This window comes from Glycine max, chromosome 6 (genome assembly GCF_000004515.6).
Source record: "Glycine max cultivar Williams 82 chromosome 6, Glycine_max_v4.0, whole genome shotgun sequence".
Lineage (NCBI taxonomy): Eukaryota > Viridiplantae > Streptophyta > Magnoliopsida > Fabales > Fabaceae > Glycine > Glycine max.
Window position 1 is genome coordinate 3,569,605 of NC_038242.2, and position 20,325 is coordinate 3,589,929.

Below are 20,325 nucleotides of genomic sequence, written 5' to 3' on the forward strand. Positions count from 1 at the left end.
TGAAAACACTGACAAGCATTTATTGTAATATAGTAAAAAATGTACAGTGTAACTGACAAGCATTTATTGTCGTACCGTAGGCCTTTTCTCTTTGGATTAATTTAATATGGACTACCTTTGTATTGATTTCAAGTATTAGGGTATGTTGTTAGACCTAATTATATGATTATTATTTATAATATCTATAGCCTTTTTTTTATGGAAATACACATTTTTAACGAGTTTTTCTTAACTCGCATTTGATAAAAAAAATTAAAAAATAGAAAATTAAATTTTAAAATTAAAATTTAACCCATTTTAAATTATTTTAAAAATTAATTATAAATTATCTAATAAAAATTTATTTGTCCAAAATAATAACATAATTTATATCTTAAATTTCTTAAAAATAATTTTACTTCATGTTTACTTGATTTATAATTTTATCCTAAATCAAAATATTATGTCTTTTCACCGATTGAACCATATAAAAAATATTTAAATTTTACATATTTTTTACTTTATTTACATTGTTTATTTATTAGTATTATATTATTTTTATATTAAAATGCAAAAAATTCAGGGGCCCACAAATAAAACCGTTTAATTTGTAAGTTAAGCTCGGAGTAAAACACCTACAAATTAAGTGGGCTCAAAATTTCAAGGTCCATATACCATGTAATGTAAGTTGTGAGTTTGATGTGTGATCCATGTCCTCAAGTCTGATTGCCCATAAATGAATTAATCAGGCACGGTAGAATATGAATCATTTCTCTCCTCACCCGGTGGATCAAATGTATTTGGCATATTTACGTACTTTTTTGAACAATTATATTGTAGGTTTAATTGTTATTTTTGGTTTTTTAGTTTATTTTTTAAGTTTAATTTGATCTTTTTATTATTAAAATATTCAATCTAATCTTGTAATTTTTTAAAATTTTGTAAGATCTTTTAATTATTAAAAATTTCAATTAGGTCCCTTATTTTTTAAAAGAGGTTCAATTTAATCTTATTTTATGAAAAAAATTATCAAATGAGAAATCTAATTTTAAATAGGTTAAATTACTCATTTGATCTCTATAGTTTCATCATTATTATCTTTTTAGTCCTTATAGTTTGAAAGTGATTTTTTTAGTTCATATAATTTATATTTTAATTTTCTTTTAGTCCGTATAGTTTAAAAGTGTTTTTTTAATTCTTATAATTTCATGATTCTTAATTTTTTAGTCCTTATAGTTTTCAAATTATATAGATTAAAAGAGAATTAAAATTCAAATTATAAAGACTAAAAAAATACTTTTAAAATGCAGGGACTAAAAGATAATTAAATTATAAATTATAGGAACCAAATGATTAATTTAACCTTTTAAATAAAAACTGTCAAGAAAAAAAAGCTTGTTTCATTTAAAAAAAAAAAAAGAGTTGAGAACGAAAAGTAAACACAATTTAAACTGAAGAAACTAGAGTAGTGGAAGTTACTTTGTCTTGTAACAAAAAAAAAAAAAAACAAGACTAATTTGAAGGGACTTTTAGGTGTAAAATTTTTATTATTTTTTCTTTAAATTTTAGTTTCAAAATATATAAAACTCACTTTTCCTATCTTGTTAAATTTAATTTATTAGTTTATATAGATGTGTTTATGTGGTGATAATAATAATAATGATGTTAACGATAATGATTGTGATAATAATGGTAACAATAGTAATAATGTTTAATTTTAAATATGAATGTAAAAATATTTTAAAATAAAATTAAAAAATATTTCAATTTTACTTTTATAAAACACATTTTATTTTTAAATTACATTTAAAAATAACAAACTCATGACAAACCCAAATAAATCCTAAAGGAACTAAAATCAAATTAACAAATACTAAACATTCGACCACTAAACTACCAAAGCCTTAAATTGCCACTTTAATTTTTAATCTTATAAATTATTAATGATAAAAAATGCAATTAAAAAATCAAAGTATATATAGCATTTTATGAAATTTAAAACTACACAGGATTCTTTTAAGAAAAAAAATAATGCAACTAAGTTTATAATCTTTAGTACTACTAGGAATTAGGGATTTACTATATATAAAAAAAAAAAAAAGCACAAAAGTCTTGCGATGATGACATTTATTGTGCATTTGATGCGGCTTATATTAAAAAGATTAGTTATTTTTTTAATTTTTTTTAAAAAATGTCAGATATAATTGTTCCATATATGATAAGAAAAATTTCAGACCATGACCCCTCACCCCTAGTGACTTGTGAGTTGTCCTGAACAATAAGCATGAGCCTCGATTTATTTAACCTGTTATAATTAATTGGATCGATTTAATAAGTACATTAATTTTGAGTACAGTATAATCCACTACTAGAATAAATCAGATCGAATTAATTTAGTTTAAACCCATCCCGTAACATATGGACCTGAATGAAATTGGCCCTAGACATCGCTGTCTAAAATGCTAGGAAATGAGGCAAATTTTCTGAGAGCATATTAGCCATAATTAACTCTTCTGTTATCACAAACTTTAATTTCTCTGTCTCATTTAATCATTTTTTTTTAATGAATGATCCATTTAATCATTTATTACATTTTATACCTACCAAAATACTACTACTAATCTGACTCGTTCCTCGGATAGTATCTTCCATTAAGGACCGACAAATTAATATCATTTTAATTCTCTTTCGCCGTCGACTGCCGCTCAATCAACCGAAATCTAAAAGCATGTAAGAAAATAGATAGAATAATTCAAAATTAGAATCAACCAATTTTTTCATTGTTAAATAATAATATAAAAGAAACATGTTTGTAGGACATTTTTATTTAATATTTTTTAAAATGCTATAACAATGAGAAAAAAATAATCTTTACAAGATTTTTTTAATAATCACAAATCATAATACGATTATCTGATAATTGTTCCAATAATTGTTTTAAAAAATATATTATGATGAGAGTATGAAACTATTTTAATAGTTTATAAAAATTAAAAATTAAAAATCTAGCAATTACTAAAAAGATATTTGAAGATACAATACCAAAGAAAAAATTCACTTTACACAACCGTTGCTTTCAATGCACTATCCACCACCCCCACCCACAATGGAAAACCAAACAAAATCACATGATATTCCGATCAAATATAATTAATCTCAATAAAATTACCAGAATCTATCTCAGAATGCATTCATAGATTGAACCATTGAAGCGAGCAACTAGCTAGGTTCACAACTTGAGTACTTGACAATTTACAAAACAGCACTTGTCTTTCCAACAGCATAGCTTCTACTTCTTGGATAGGCTTTGGGCACAACGGGAACTTCCCCTTCCCCCAAATCATAAGGCGTGTCCTCGTCGATCCGGCCCATGCCAACGCTCGTCGACTTGGGCAACCCATTTGAGGAAACGGGCCGGGTCTGGGTTTGGGCCTGCTGTTTTACAACCAAATCTACATCGATTATGTTGCCCAAAGTCCTGGCGGAAGCCGCTCTCAAAAGTTCGGCGAAATCCTCGTTGTTGTCGGAGCGTGACGTGGCAGCACTGTAACTCCTGGGCAAAGCCTGGAATCTGCCAGCAGCATCCACGGGGTTGCTGTAATTCATGTTGTGACCGCACTTCGTTATGCTGCTCACGTACATGTCCCTCGCTTTCCCCAACACCCTAAACGGCGTCGCTATCATCCACACCAGCTTGTTCTTCTTCTTGTTCCCCTTCCTCATATCGCCAGCTTCAATCAAAAACCTCTTTCCTAATTGCTTTAATGGTGAAAGAGATGATGATTTTTCTAGCGGTGTTAATTATTGTTCTTGTTATAAGAAAGGGGAGGAAGGTGGGTATGAAACTCTGAATATCTCATGGACTTTTTCAGAGCACACCGTATCAGAAAACCAAAACTTAGATAAGAACAAAGGCGTGCAACGTGTTAGCCTAATTTCTGCCTGATTATTTTAATTGATAATGAAGTTGTTCAATTTTTTTTTTTTTTTGCCAATAGTGAAAGGTGGCTTGGCTTGGGTTTGAAGGACCGCTACTATTTCAACTTTCGACACCATAGTTTGACTTGTTTTATACTATGAACACGATAAACGCGTAAAGGATAAAACTAAAATAATGTAATGAAAAGAAATAAAATAAGAGATTAAACGCTATACTTGTTGATAATTATTATCGTTTTTCTTGGACAAGCTTGATTGAAGAGCACGTGAATATTTATAAATGGTTTAATTACGATAACTATTTTTATAAACTTTCGCATAATAATTGCCAATATATAATATGATGATATATATGCATAACACGTTTCCGTACACGCTGTATACTTGTTCTTTTTTTTTTTTTTTTTTTTGCGAAACATGCTGTACTATACTTGTATTAGAAATATTAATATTGATTTTTATTTTATATAGAACCATTTTTGTAGGGTATAAATGAAGGACAAAGAAAATATCACATGAAAAATTAAAGTGCCGAGCAGGTTAAAAGAAACACGACATTCGTACGTATGGCTGACAATACAAATTAGAGCGTCAAGCCTCCGTCAACGAATGTAATCAAATAAAAATTCCACTCGTTTAACGACGTTCTTTTTAAAATAATAATAATTAAAAAAAACTTAACTTGCTAAATAAAGAGTGTGTTTTGTGCTTACATTCTGGTATGGAAGATTGACTCTATTAATTATAATGTTCAAATTGTAATGTGGACACGTATATAATAAAATAAAACAATTTCGGTGTTATGCAAGCAATTAATGGAAGTTAAATCATGTATTTAACAAAGGTTTAATTACTCTACGATCTCCGATCCACGTTCAAACAAACACCGCATAAGTAGATATTTTAATTTTAAATCCATGATTTTTCTTATAAAACTCTTTGAAAAAGCACCAGTCACTAAAAACAAATGACTTTTAAAAAGTTTAACCTAAGATATTAATTAAATACGAAGTTTTGTGTCGTGAGCTTAAGATTGATAATCAACAATTCAATATGACAGCCTAGCTACCCCTTCAACTGAAAACAAGAATGTTTGAAGATTTAAAAAGGAAAAAAAAAATCGTGATCCCCATCATAATGTTTTGCAGGCGAGTATGCAGTATTATTAATAATAAAAAAAAACGTACTTTTTAAAAGCACTGATGAACAGACATTCAAAAGCATGGTTAATTAACATGTCTTTATGGTGAAGGGAAAAACTTTACTAATTTTCTTTCAAATAAAGACAGCACCGAGTGGGCATTTTTAAAAGTTTTAAAAGTCATTTGTAAAAGTTCACAAAAGAACTCACATAAAAGACGTTGCCTATATAAAATATATGATACAAATATTCATTCATTACGTAGAAATTTATTAATTTTACAATTAATGAAAAAAGATAATAATGATGCAAGATGTACAATAATCAATGAAAAATCTTAAGAAAAATTTTCTTATATCATTGTCAAAATGTTCTTCAAGTAAACAGTAACATTTGAATATTACTTTCAATAGAGACTGTTTATTATTAGGAAAAACAAAGTCTACCTGTTAATGTTTAGTAGAAAATTTCGACGCTATGAATATAACAAAATTTATTTTAGTTTTGCCCATGATAAAATACTATTTTAAAATACAAAATTAAACATGCATGTTAAATATACTATATTTTATTTAATTTATTTATGTATTAGTGAAACATATTATAAATTTTTGAAATTTATAATTCTTTTAATGTTATTCTGTAAGTGTTTATTTATAATTATGCTCAACATTATTCATGAGAATATGTGATAATATTTAAAATGCAAAACTGTTAGACCAGCGAAAGACTATCACGTGTCTGTGAATGAAAATTAAGCGATGACATTGAAAACAAGTGTAGAATGGAGGCTACCATGGCCCTTCAAGAAGAAGAAAAAAAGCCTCCCCTTGACAATAACAGAGAATATCATTATTGAAGTGTTTCTCACTACTTTCCAACTAACATCTAAATTCTAAACTTAACTACTAGAAATCGCCAATAATTGTAGCCGTCCTGCTTTCAAATTTCAACTCGCAAACTTTTTCTTCCTCCTAATATATATACTAGTCTTTGTACCTGTGTGATGAATGAGGCTTTTTTATATGTAAATTTTTATAACATTGTGTTAATAAAAAATTATGTACACAATCCAAAATAAAAATGCACAATAGTTTTAATGGAAATACATGTTAGAAATGGGTACACAATAATGTAAAGCTATAAAAAAATTAGACAATAATAATAATATTAATGACAATCATTTCAAAAAAAACTAAATAACTGCTTGGTGTTTCTGTAAAAACATAAAAGAAAACATAAGTATAGTACATATGCAAAAGTTGTCATATAACAAAAATACAATACATAAAAATATAATTAATATAATTGGCTTTTTTCCTAAAAAAATTCTTTATAAATTACATTTGAAGTAGTGTCTAACATATTTCCATCATTGTCACGTATATATTAGTATCTTTAGACAATATACGATTAGTAATTTTTATACCCCATCATATAACTATCTATAAGAGAATAAAAAAAATACTTTAGGAGATAAATTTTAATTGATTTGACTTTATTTAATGAATCTATTATTAAAATATTCATTATTTAGTTGAAAATTTATTTCCAGTAACTTATTCTTAATATCAAAATATAATATCAATTAATAAACAAATTAAAAAATAATTTTTTCTCCTAAAAGAATTAATAAAATTAAATAATATTAACCAATTTTTAATTAATATAATTTCTTACTTATATATTTAAGACAGAAAAAAGTATAACCTAATCAAGATTTTGGTGTTGATGGCCACTTGGCACTATCAAACAATAAAGAAGTCATCGAATGACACGTGTCACTAGATAAAATGAATGACCCGATTCCACCAGGTGCTAGCTAGTCCTACTTCTGTGGATGGTAAAACCTCATCTCCATTGAGAAAATCAGGTGATGAGCTATCAGCTATGTCTTTTGGCAAGAAGTAGCAGAACAAGTATAATGTTTGTTTGTATCATGCCTATCTTGTTTACTATTTCTTTCTCTTCTGTTCTTCTGTATACTAATCCACATCTTTTCTTTATTGGTATAAATTATAATCAAGCCGAATAAAGGAACAGATGAGTAAATGAGTTTGAGTTACATTTTGGTATTATGTCTATTGTATTTCTCATGCCTTTTTTGATATATAAAATAAAATATTAAACTTTGTTTGTTAGACAATATTAAAAAATATAGTTTATACACTTCACTATTTTGCATGACAGACAATATTAAACTGAACCAGAAAGCAAAAGCATGCCTAATGAAGGGTAGAAGTGTAGAACCAGAAAGCTTGATGTCAGCATATAAATATAATTGTGCATATACAACCGAGATTAAAAAATATACAAAATATTTATACAAGCTTTAACAACGTCTTGAACAGATTACCAACCTACCCTATACATCCTTTTGATAAGGCACGGTACCACAACGGACACAAAATAGTGAGGTGTATAAATTATAATAAAAAAAATTCATCTTCTGATGTGACATTTTTATATTCTTCGTTGGGACTAATGAAAATAAAACTTTGCAGCAGGGCCACAGGTTGTGGGATGGCCACCAATTTGATCTTTTGGAAAGAACGATGATGAAGCAGAGGAAAAACAACGGTGTCTCTCTGTAAAACTCAGTTTGGATGGTGTCCCTTATCATTGAAAGGTCAATCTCAAAACCTATAACAACTATATGGAACTTTCTTCAGTTATTGAGAAGATGTTCAGTTGCTTTACCATTAACATTAGCTAGTACTTCTGCCTTCAAAATTCTTTCATTAGCTAGTTTTTTTTTTTATATTTTTGATAGATCGTTTTTTATCAGATGTAAAATTAATTACGAGCCTTTTTTTTTTTCATAACTTAGTTTTCTTTCAAAGGCATACAGAATTTCAGGAATTGGGACCAATTGATTAACACGGAAACATATTAGTGCAAATTCAAATTTGTATTTAATAAATCTATAAATTGGAATTCAACATTTGGTTAATTTCACTTGGCAAGAAAGAGACTAAGCATGTTCTTTAGCCACCATATTTCCCTTATTGAAATTCTACATAACCACTTTGCATCATAACATTTTCCTATTCATAAAATTAGGTCAATGCCATTCTCCTGGCCTTCCTGGGAAAGATGGACTAAGTGAGAGCTCTTTGAGGGATCTTCTCCCTGCTCCTCTTGTCATGATTTATTATTTATACTCTCATTTCTCCAGGCTCATTTTAAAAATATGTTTGTTCTTTTTTATAATACTTTCTTCAAATTATCTCTTGCATTAATTATTTTTTTATCAAAATAATAATAATTACTTCACAATTTTTTTAGCCAATAAACAATATATTTTGTAAATTAATTAGATAAATTTATTTTTTCTCTTGTCAAGATCCAAGAAGATAAATAACTAACACATATTAAGTAACTGGGTGAGACCTTATTAAGTGAAAAATGTGAGATGATGAGTTCCAATAATTTTAAAGGTAATTTTGAAAAAAAAATTATTAACAAATTTATGGTTACTAGCTAGATTAACCAACTTTCTTAATTCTTGTGAATTAGTTAAAATGGTCATGCTTTGTATAATGTTATTTTTCAACTATGATACTTCATTGGATGAACTCATAAACTTGAATTCTTTGTTAATGCAGGATGTCCAGTGATTCATGTCGGTGACTAAGGACTATAAAAGGCTATGAAAAAATTGGAGTGACTAAAGTTGTAGTATTAATGCATCTTGCAATGGTAGAGTATGTATCATATATGAATTTCTTCATATCATCCGAGGTAAAGTTGTGTTCATCTCAGAAGACATAATAATGAGTGGACTTGAATGTTCATGACCATAGTGACAACAAAGGTTAAAGTCAAATGTAAAAGGGTGTACTCCTAATTGTTCCAGGGAAAGAGAACCTACAAGATTTAAAGTTAGTGTTTTGTTGCTCAGGTTACTTCCCAAAAAATCAACCTTGCTGTAGCACAAAAAAGCGACATTAGAGTTTACACTCGATTTTTCCTACGCCTAATGAGGACAGGATTCCTTATGGTAATGTGTTCCCAGGAACAGTTGTGGACACAAAAAGTAGAACACTCTTTTGCATTTGACTTTTACTTTGTAGTCGTCCCTCGCTATTATGTCTTGTGGTACCTTTGATGATTTGCAGAAACTCAAATATGATATGTGAAGGTGCACTAATCCTACATTTTTAGCCCCTCTAGTGTACTACGTTGACCTAACTGCATATAAAGGATGCTTAACTATGAAACAACGAATTGGATGTAATCTCAAGGTTCTGTTGCATCCTTTTCGTCACTACTTATTGCTTCTTCATCACTTCAACAGACTCCTCAAGTTTAAATGACCTGGGGTATTACAACAAGTTACATGCTGATGTGGAAAAAGTAATATTCTGTCTGAAGGGCATATATCTACTCTTCTGTTTTGGCAGAATAACTTGTTTTGCTCCTCTTTTTAAGGCAACATTTCTCTGCTCTCTTTACATTGACTTTTACTACTTGAGTCTAATGGGTCAATTGCCTTGAAACTGTCTTGTCCTTTATATAGTTTTTACAAGTTTCATGTTGTTCACTGTAACAGAGCAGAAGTTCTTCATTCTCTATATGCACTGTAATTTAGGAATACCGAAGTTCTGCATTGTAGTGACATCTCCACAAACTGCTATGCAACTATTACATTATTTTGGGATGGCTGCAATGTGCTGCGTTCTGCTGCTAACTACATTGATGGCTACTCAACTTCTTATCAACCTAATCTGCCAGGTTTAGTGGTGATGTGTCAACAAAAAATGCTTTATGTCATGCCAATCATTTTCATTTTTCAGGTTAAAATGATATAACAACCGAAGCCTTTTCCCACTGGATTGGCTGTACAAATCAAATGTTGCCTTTGTACATAAAATTCATTTGTAATATTTCCTACCAAATAATATCTTCAGCAAACATTTTCAGTAAAGGGCATATTAAGTACTTTGGCATAAAAAATGGAGCTAAAATGATGGCCACAGGGTAAGCTTGTTTATGTATCTTGTAGGAAAAGGTAAGTCATTTTTGTTTTGGTCTATTGGTAAAAGTGTAGCAGGACACTTCAGTCATGCATTATTGGTGGACATGTAAACACTTTGTCTTCTATCTAATCTTGATTATATTTAAAATGGAATGAGAATTAGATTTTTATAAAATAATTCTCTCTGGAAAGGGCTTTGAATGCTCTTTTCCTTCTTTTCTGTCTTTGTTTTTCCAGTATTCTTATTTTTCCTCTAGTAAGTAATAACCTTTTTTTGTCTTCTGTGTTTCTTCTCTCCCTCATGTAGGTTGAGATGCTGAATCCTCCAAGAGATGTAGTAGGAAATACAATGCTTTTTTGTATGATATACGCGTTAATGATAGGTGCTTCAGTGCTTTTGACCATTTGATAGATTTTGCTGAACATTCTTCTAGTTTGAAGAACTTCCAATATGGAACTTTTACCAGGTTATTGGTTAACATCTTTGCTCTAATATTTTATTTTCTTGGATGATTACATAATAAAAGAACAATTTGTCTTTGTTCAACTTTTTCTACACGTGCTCCCTCAAGCGTATGCTGAATAAGAAAAGCTTTCTACACATGTGCTCCATCAAATGTAGAATAAAATGTGTCAAGTATTCTAAATATAATAAAATTATACGCATGATTATGACATACAGTATTACCTTTTTGGTTGACGAAGGAAGTAAAGTACTTGCAGTTGTTGCAAGTGGAAGAAAACAAATATAGAGGACAGAGCTGATATCCAAAATTAATAAATAAAGTGGAAGTTGAAATACAATGCTAAGTTGTCATATTTATGAAACTTGAACTTGACTTGTTTATAAAATATATACATAAGTATGAACTTTGCGTTTAATCGAAAATATAATAAATTAAATTCATATAATTTAAAAATAGTTCGTCTTATTTCTATTTTTAACCTTAAGGAAGGTTTTGGTGTCCAAATGTGGATATAAAAACAACTTCTACCTGACAACCTGGAAGTTCATGCACCATTCTTCAATTGCAATTTTTTTCCTTACTCTCTTTTAAAAAACCTTTGAGTAAATTTTTAATAAAAAAATTGCATTGGAAATCAAATAGGGGAAAAAAATTAAAATAAATTAGTTACATACTCATCAATAAAAAATTATTAATGAATAAGTTAAATTATTTTAAGTAAACGAAAAATGAATAACTTAATTTTTAATATATTTTAAATAATAATAATTTATTTTTTACTCATTTATTAAAATTAAATTAAAAATATATCTAATTTAAATAATAATAATAATAATAGTATTAGTAAGTTTAAAATAACTCCTTTTTTGCTCCATAATGAAAATAGCTCTCTGTGGCGAAAGTTTTGAACGACACACAAAGCAAACCTAGACAGGCCCGTTAAAGAAACAAAAAATGGAGCTAGGCCCAATCGTATGACTTGGTCGTGTGTATTTCAGTTTCTGATGAACGACATCCTTTGACCATCCCATAAAACGAAGAACAAATGGCATCTATGTGACGTGCCTTGCAGATAACAAGTGATAAAACAAGTGACAACGTGGCACCTTAGCTACCCGATTTCTTGTTCACAATATTCAAAATTGGAAAAAAAAAAAAAAAACTCCACCATTTATACTTTCCTCCTTTGCATATCACACCTCTGCCATGATAATGCATCCATCCAGAGCACTAAAAACAAATCCCAACATCTGAAAGGGGTAGAGTAGGTATTTCAATCTATTATCCATATTGTGATGAAGAAGGAACAAGAAGAGGGTCTCAAGATTGAGGTTGCTACACTCACAGTTACAGTAGTTGTTGTGATGCTGTCATTGCTATGCACATGTGGGGCAAGCAACCTCGACCCTTTGATTCTAATACCAGGTAACGGAGGGAACCAACTAGAAGCAAGGTTGACCAATCAGTACAAGCCCTCTACTTTCATCTGCGAATCATGGTACCCTCTCATCAAGAAAAAGAATGGATGGTTCAGACTTTGGTTTGATTCCAGTGTCATACTTGCTCCTTTCACTCAATGCTTTGCCGAACGCATGACCCTTCATTACCACCAAGAACTCGATGATTACTTCAACACTCCTGGGGTTGAGACCCGGGTCCCTCACTTTGGTTCCACCAACTCTCTTCTCTATCTCAATCCTCGTCTCAAGTAAGCACTTCCTTTTGTTTTAACTCTTTCTCCCTAACTCAATTGATTGTTGGATTTTTTGTCTTCACCCCTTACTAATTGAACAAGAGTGTTAGGTAGTACCTCAGTGTTTTTGTTTTATTAGGCAAATACATAATAACAACTTCTGATGAATATATGTATTGTGTAATGTCAAATATGATCATTAAAATTTAATATTCAAATAATATAACCTTAGATAATGAAGTAGACCTACTTAATAATTTATTGTAATATAATTTAACACCAATTAACGAAGACCAACTGTACCTCTATATCATATTGGTACCTTGTGTTTAACATTTTTCATTCATAAATGCTACCTTATACACTTACATGAATAGGCATATCACCGGATACATGGCACCCCTGGTAGATTCATTACAAAAGCTTGGCTACGCTGATGGTGAGACTCTGTTTGGAGCCCCTTATGACTTTAGATATGGTCTAGCTGCTGAAGGTCACCCTTCACAAGTGGGTTCCAAGTTCCTCAAAGATCTAAAGAATTTGATAGAAGAAGCAAGCAATTCCAATAATGGGAAGCCAGTGATACTTCTCTCCCACAGTTTAGGAGGCCTATTTGTCCTACAACTACTAAATAGAAACCCCCCCTCTTGGCGCAAAAAATTCATCAAACACTTCATTGCTCTTTCAGCTCCATGGGGTGGTGCTATAGACGAAATGTACACCTTTGCATCTGGCAACACTTTGGGAGTGCCCCTAGTGGACCCTTTATTAGTGAGGGATGAACAAAGAAGCTCCGAGAGTAACCTTTGGCTTTTGCCTAACCCAAAAATTTTTGGTCCTCAAAAACCAATAGTGATAACTCCAAATAAGACCTATTCAGCTCATGACATGGTTGATTTTCTAAAAGACATTGGTTTTCCTGAAGGGGTTTATCCTTATGAAACACGAATTCTACCCTTGATAGGGAACATAAAAGCACCACAAGTGCCTATAACTTGTATTATGGGAACGGGAGTGGGAACCTTGGAAACATTGTTTTATGGGAAAGGTGATTTTGATGAACGGCCAGAAATATCATATGGGGATGGTGATGGAACGGTGAACTTGGTGAGCTTGTTGGCGCTTCAATCACTATGGAAAGAGGAGAAAAATCAATACCTTAAAGTGGTTAAGATAGATGGGGTGTCTCATACTTCAATACTTAAGGATGAAGTTGCACTAAATGAAATAGTAGGTGAGATTACTTCAATTAATTCTCATGCTGAGCTCGGTTTAAGTAATTTGTTTTCGGGGTAAATGATCAGGGTGTTTGAACGACAATTATAGATCCGTTGTCTGCAAATTAAATTTTGTGTGGGGATTTATATTGGCATGTTTCTTGTTGATACGAGAATTAAAATGTTATGATAGGGCTAAAGATGAAAGTCGTACGTAGGACTTGCTTTAGTTTTATAAATTTATTTATTTAGTTTTTAAAAGTAAAATAGTAAACGTGTTGGGATAATTATTTTCTGTATATGTACTTCTAATATTATTTTCAAAATTACAGTTTTGGAAACAAGAAAACAGAGATAGCTAAACAGTTGTTTTTGTGTTTTTCTTGTTAAATTTGGTAATATTCTTCTAATATATAAAGAACATTTAACCTACTAGTTAGCCTAATGGTGGATGGTTTGAGTAATTTGTGTGAAAAAGTTTAAATATCATTACTGTCATTACAAAAAAAAAAAATCTCACAACTTGTAATCAATAAAATTGGCATCTCTTGTATAATGCTTTTAAAATTTATTTTAAAACTTTTCTTGTTTAGTTTTTTAAAATTAAAAACTTATACTGAAAACAAATTTTAAAAATTGAAGTGTGTAAATAAGTTTTGAAAAATTAAAAAAGTATATATAAAATAAAACAAGCCATAGTGGGAGAATTATCATTGTGTGAATGTGTGTCCACAAATACAAAATGAAAAGTTAAAGGTCCTTATCATGAATATCCTAAAAGCATTGATTTTTTTTAAATGTATCTTAAGAATATATTGGAAATTATGATGAAAGTATGTTGATAATGCATTTTCATAAAAACTTGTGATACTTATTAATGTTCTACAAAGTTAATATATAGTTTTTATCGAAAAAAATATTTATTTTTTGGTAACAGAAATATATATAAAAAAAACTCCTTTTTTCTTTAAATTCATTGACTCGTATAAATAAACAATTGGATATACACCTTACCCTAATAAATCTGTTTCCTTTAAAAAATATAAAATAAAATAAATTTGATTGATGGTGATATATATGATGTGTAAAAATGAATTTCAAACTAAGTTTGGATTCGATCTGGTGAGCTACATTAATTTATTTATATGAACCAACAAATATTTATATACCAAATACACAATTTTACTTCAGAATAACTAAATTTTATTTTTTAAAGTATTTATCTGTGTGTATTAAATACTTTCACACAATATACTTATCGGCATTCAATATACAATCTCTATATTTATTATTGTATTCATATTTTTTTTTTCTAACAAGTATTCTTGTGCAAATGCAATCATATTTGAAGTATTGTTAGACATTAAATTTGAATATTTCTCTAAATTTGGATATCCCGTTGTGAGGGACTAACATTTTCTACTAGACCTAACACTATCAGTATAACTATTTTGATAATGTTTATTAAGTTTATCTTTTAATAATTAATAAGTAAAATTTTCAAAAGCATAATATAATATTTAATATGCTGAAATTTTTTAAGAAAAACTTTCACTTCAAGTTCTTTTTTTTTTTATTCGTGATTCTAATAATAATGATTAGCAGTGATCGATGTTTCTCCTGTAATAAAACATTATGTAAATAAATATCATAAAAGATTCATGATCAAAATTATTCATATTTAAAGCATGTTAACTAATGCATTTAGATAAAGATTTGATTGCAATAGTAAATTTAAAATGATTTTTTTGAAAAATTAAAATGATTGTTTATTCACTGTTCTTTAAAGAATTGACAAAAATATTTTTAGACAAAATTATAGTGGGAATGAATTTATTTAATGTTATTTTTTACAATATAAATTTTTATTGTTCATTCCTTGACCATTATCTTAACAAAAAAAAAAAAAATAACAGCATCGAATTTAAGCCAAACTACTTGAGACCTTTTCCTTAGTTGTGAACACCTGCAATGTGACGTGTTTTGTTGTTATTATAAAAGTTGTTAAGTTTATTACAATTTCAAAAAGTAACATCTCTATTAACGTACTGCTGCTATAAAAGAGACACGCAGCTTTAGGAGAACTTGAAACACAATTTCCTCCATTAGTTGAAGAACATGTTCGTTGTTTGGAGTATCAAGTCCGTGCTGCTATATTGACATATAATGAATGGAAGATGTGTGGAATGGTTTGGAAACATTAATTAAATCTTGTATAAGTGCAGCTCCTCGGGTGAATGCGTCATGTGTGGAATATTAAGTGCTAGGAATATTTAAATTGTTTAAACGGAGCAAAAATTGATGGAATAGATGACGTTTATTAGTTCTATGAATGTTTTTCTCTTTCAAATTTGAAAAGAATAAGATAAAATTATTCATTTTCTTCATCATAATATGTATCGATCAAAGTAAAAAAAATAGTAATAATTTAACTTATTTCATTTTCCTCTGGTTCACTTTATCACACGCTCTTGTTTACATTTAAATGCCCAAACATGGTCGCAGGTGTCCCAACCCAACCGAACTTCGAAGTTGAAGCTTGGAAAGTTGAATTCCTCCGTGAGGTTCAGTTCAGTTCACACATGGGCATGACTTTATGAAGGGAAAGAAAATAAAGGGTTCAAAGGCTTCGTACGAGACACCCATTGGCCTCGGTTAAGTGCCAGCTAAATATTTTGACTAGATTTACTTTTGTTAAGGGAATTTAGAATTTAATTCATTCTTTGTTTGGGCTTTGGCCTTTGCCTTTCTGACAGTTGGTTTTGACCACTTTTTGGCGGAAAGAGAAAGAGGGCATGCCCTCGTGCACCCTTTTTTTCTTTTTTTTTTTTATGGCCACGGGTTTGGTTTGCTGCATGCCCTCTTCCTGGAAAGTCTCTCCTCCAATTTTGAGCTTCACTGTTTGGGTAAGACCGTAAGAATATTACTATTATATATGCTCAGCGATATAAGAATCGTGTGGATAATATTGTACTAATTGGTGGACTTGTTATCTGCATGAATTTTTACACGTTTTTTATTGTATTTTATTGTTATCAATACAATTTGTGAGTTTTATTAGATAGAAAATTTGAATTTGTCTTGTATTTTTTTTTTCAATTGTACCATCTAGGTCGTATTCATCATCAACCCAATCACAACCAATCTATTTTACTTTAGTCTCTCTTTGTCCTTTAAGTTTGAAGCTAGAGGGGATGTATGCCATTTAAGTCGATTTCATCACCGACCCGATCACTACTGGTACTTGATCTTAAGTAAATTTGTGGTAAAATTCAATCCCACCCCATAACATCACCCGGAAAGCCTAGGGGAGAGGAGTTTATATTTATTTTTGAAGTTGGATTTAATCTCTCTTGACAGAAAGACCATTCAAATTTAAAATTAGAATAATTTTCAAAATATTGTGAAAAAATGGTTACAATGTGCTTCATTCAAATTTACTTTTAACAAATTTGATTAAAAAAATCATTTTAAAAGTGAAGTAACAAATACTAGCTTTAGTTTTTTCTTGGTGCCACCATGATTTTATGGTTTAGAATCAATTCTTACTTGTTACTTAAACACACTATTAAAAAATATGTATTTTGTATTTGAAATAAAAGGAATTTTATTTTAAAATATCTTTAAAAAAATTCTAATTAAAATTAAAAATAATTTAATACTTTTTCAAAATTAATTAATAACAACAAAATTTTAAAAGTAAATGTTATGAAAGAATTGAAGTTTCATCAATGCACTGATTAAAAGTTTAAACGATTTTACTAATCATATCCTTAAATCAAAGGATAAAAAATAAAAATTTAGAAATGTTTTTATTAAATACGATAATATACTTTATTTAATCTTATTAATACATTTTGATTATAATATTTAACAAATGTTTCTTTTAATAACTATTTTATCGTTATTCTCTTATGAATGAATAAAAAAATAAAGTTGGAAAGTCTCGAGAACTATGAAGACATGAAGCAACTGAGTGATAGAAGCGACGTCGCACAGTGAGCACAGTCTTCAATAATTATCGTTTGGTGGCATCTGGTTACAACCTTTTTGACTATCTGTCCGGGTCCCAGGTTGCGTCTTCAAGGTCAAGATTGTCCCTTATCTGGTCCACAATTCATGCATAGAGAATCAAACTCTTTTACTACTATCAGATAAAAAAGAAATTTAAAAGAAACACACACCCCACTGCGTCACTCGTGTGCTGCAGGGTCGTTTAATAAAGGATGACCCGGTAGCCAATCACCATTTGAAAAGCAAGCAAGCATTTATTTTTAGATCTAACCCTGATTATTTTAACACGTTAGTATTTTACTTGAATATAATTTTAATTTATAAAATAGATACACTAGTTAATATAGTTTTGAAGAATATTCTACGGTTATTTCATGGCTGTCTCTATTCATTCTTTCAACTATATTTTTGTATCTTTTGACACCCTCGGCCGCAGTATTTGTTCTTGTAGTCTGTAGAATTCATATTGTTCTTTTCAAACACTATTCTTACTTGTTTTTCTATTTCCTTTTTAAAATTATGGTCCGGGGTCGATGATTTCCTACACTTTTTCGAAGCTTGAGGAGGAAGAGTGCCTCGGTATTGGCGATGAAAAATTAAGACTCAATCATGGCGTTCATGATGAATAAGCGGGGCACTACTTTTTTGACCAAAGAAAGGCAACAAAAATAAAAGAAGCAAAGGGTGGAAATAAAAGTTGTCCCTTTGACAAGCACTTCTTAGCTCGCTATCTCTCCACTTTTCTTTATTGCTCCCTCCCTCCTCTCTCCCACACGCTTCTTCTTATCCTCGTTCCCAAATTTTCCCTTCAATTCCATTTCACATCCTACCTTCAACTTCCACTATTAGAAAGTGCACGTATGCAACAATGCTTCTTTACCAGCCACTCAAAGAAGAGGTAGAAACCACCATCATGATGAAGGGCGACAACGTTTTGGATCTGAAAACATTAATTGAGGAGCTTGAGTCATCAACAATTGAAGTCCCTTCCGTTTTCATCTGCCCAATTTCACTTGAGCCAATGCAAGACCCGGTGACCCTTTGCACGGGACAAACCTACGACCGTTCCAACATCCTCAAATGGTTCTCCCTCGGTCACAACACGTGTCCCACGACAATGCAAGAGCTTTGGGATGATTCTGTCACACCAAACACCACTCTTTACCACTTCATACTCTCTTGGTTCTCGCAGAAGTATTTGGTCATGAAGAAGAAGCTCGAGGACGTGCAAGGCACAGCCTTGGAGCTCTTGGACACGTTAAAGAAGAAGGTAAAGGGTCAAAATAGAGTTCGAGCTCTCAAAAAACTTCGCCAACTCGTTGATTCCCACGTGTCCACGAGGAAAACCGTTGAGGAAAATAATGGTTCTTCTTTGATTTCTTCATTGTTGGGTCCTTTCACTTCCCACGCTGTTGGGTCCGAAGCTATTGGGATTCTCGTGAATTTGGAGTTGGGTTCGGAGTTGAAGAGAAATCTCATGCACCCCGCGAAGGTGTCGTTGTTGGTTGACATCATGAACGAGGGAACAATTCAGACAAAGATGAATTGTGCCAAATTGATTCAAACGTTGTTGGTCGAAGGTAACCCTTCCGAGACAGTTGTTTTATCAAGTTTGAGTCTTTTGGTTGGGGTGTTGAGGTTAGTGAGAGATAAGAAACACCCAACTAGTGTTTTAACCGGACTCATATTACTCAAAATTGTATGTTCACGTGAACCGGTTAGAAGCTCGATTATAAGCATAGGAGCGGTGCCTCAATTGATTCAGCTTTTACCCACTTTGAATAACGAGTGTTTGGAGATAGCACTTCATATTCTTGAGGTTTTGTCAACACTTCCTGAAGGTAGATTGGCTTTGAAAGAGTGTCCAAATATTATTCCCAATGTGGTCAAGTTGTTGATGAGAGTTTCGGAGAGTTGCACACAATTTGCATTGTCGATATTGTGGGCTATTTACAAGCTTGCCCCGGAGGAATGTGCTTCGAAAGCTGTGGAGGCAGGGTTGGCGGCGAAGCTACTACTAGTAATTCAGAGTGGTTGCAACCCTGTGTTGAAGCAGAAATCTACCGAGTTTTTGAAAATGTGTAGTCTAGATTACTCTACTAGTATTTTTATTTCCAAATGTATGCTTACTGCAACAATACAATGAAATTCAAAACCAAAACAAATTTGTTCATAATTAAATAACTTCATACGTACATGTTTTTTTTTTTTTTCTGTTTTTTGACTTTTTGGTGTATTTCTATTTCATATATGTTTTTTAATACAGCCAAAAGTTTTTTTTTTCTTGTACCAATTTCGGGTGTATAGGGTGATTGCAAATTGACGGATGTAAACTAGTTGGCAGTACTAATTAGGTTAGAGTTAGTTGGAAATTCAAATCAGCATTGATCGTATAACGCTGTGTGCTTTTGAAATAATTGTGGGAGGCTGAGTTGTAAGATCATAGAAAACGATAATGTAATAGTAGTCCAATTTATTTTGAACCCCACTTTTTTGTTCCTGTATGGTAGGATTAGCTGGAAGTTGGAGTGATTTAATTAATGCTCAGTTTGGTTTAATGAAAATAAAGTGGGGAAATACAGAAAAAATAAATTGGAATTAAGATGATAATAAAAGGAAATATAAAATTTAATTTTTTGTTTTCGAAAGATTTTTTTTCTTTAATTAAATAAAAGAAAATGTGTGTATTTGCTCTCGTCCAAACAGATAATTAATTTACTTGTGTTATTGTGAGAAGAGGCTATTGTTCATTACAGGACATAAAGTGTTATTTTTGGGAGCAAAGCTAAATTGTCAACATGAAAGAATCAGGATTAGGTGTGGTCAAGATCGGGTGGCTATTGACTGTAGTTTGTATGTCTCTGTTTAAAAATGAAAACTGTAGTCATTTTAAA

General features: G+C 30.6%; 3 protein-coding genes across 4 annotated transcripts; 2 read left to right on the forward strand and 1 right to left on the reverse strand.

The window, feature by feature from the left end:
- Positions 1-2,494: 2,494 nt before the first annotated feature.
- LOC100801557 (uncharacterized) lies at positions 2,495-3,886 on the reverse strand. 2 transcript variants are annotated; one of them, NR_175801.1, is made up of 2 exons: positions 3,149-3,854; positions 2,495-2,699 (listed from the first exon to the last, which is right to left on the reverse strand). NR_175801.1 is itself a non-coding variant. In NM_001252808.3 (1 exon), exon 1 carries the CDS (start codon positions 3,700-3,702, stop codon positions 3,232-3,234), a length of 471 nt encoding a protein of 156 aa, NP_001239737.1. In that variant the 5' UTR covers positions 3,703-3,886; the 3' UTR covers positions 2,910-3,231. The 2 variants fall into 2 exon arrangements, 1 of the variants encoding a protein (NP_001239737.1); NM_001252808.3 differs by lacking the exon at positions 2,495-2,699 and having other exon boundaries at positions 2,910-3,886.
- A 7,743-nt stretch (positions 3,887-11,629) lies between these two features.
- Positions 11,630-13,684, forward strand: LOC100804027 (lecithin-cholesterol acyltransferase-like 1). The gene is made up of 2 exons (XM_003525900.5): positions 11,630-12,215; positions 12,578-13,684. Exons 1-2 carry the CDS (start codon positions 11,803-11,805, stop codon positions 13,494-13,496), a joined length of 1,332 nt encoding a protein of 443 aa, XP_003525948.1. The 5' UTR covers positions 11,630-11,802; the 3' UTR covers positions 13,497-13,684.
- A 4,140-nt stretch (positions 13,685-17,824) lies between these two features.
- Positions 17,825-19,588, forward strand: LOC100808281 (U-box domain-containing protein 30). Its single transcript, XM_003525903.5, has one exon. It carries the CDS (start codon positions 18,300-18,302, stop codon positions 19,575-19,577), a length of 1,278 nt encoding a protein of 425 aa, XP_003525951.1. The 5' UTR covers positions 17,825-18,299; the 3' UTR covers positions 19,578-19,588.
- Positions 19,589-20,325: the final 737 nt, after the last annotated feature.

Bases quoted from the DNA above. Each gene is read 5' to 3' on its own strand.
- LOC100801557 (NM_001252808.3), bottom strand. From the start codon at position 3,702: ATGAGGAAGGGGAACAAGAAGAAGAACAAGCTGGTGTGGATGATAGCG.
- LOC100804027 (XM_003525900.5), top strand. From the start codon at position 11,803: ATGAAGAAGGAACAAGAAGAGGGTCTCAAGATTGAGGTTGCTACACTC. The intron at 12,216-12,577 runs GTAAGCACTTCC...TTACATGAATAG, and splicing joins TATCTCAATCCTCGTCTCAA to GCATATCACCGGATACATGG.
- LOC100808281 (XM_003525903.5), top strand. From the start codon at position 18,300: ATGCTTCTTTACCAGCCACTCAAAGAAGAGGTAGAAACCACCATCATG.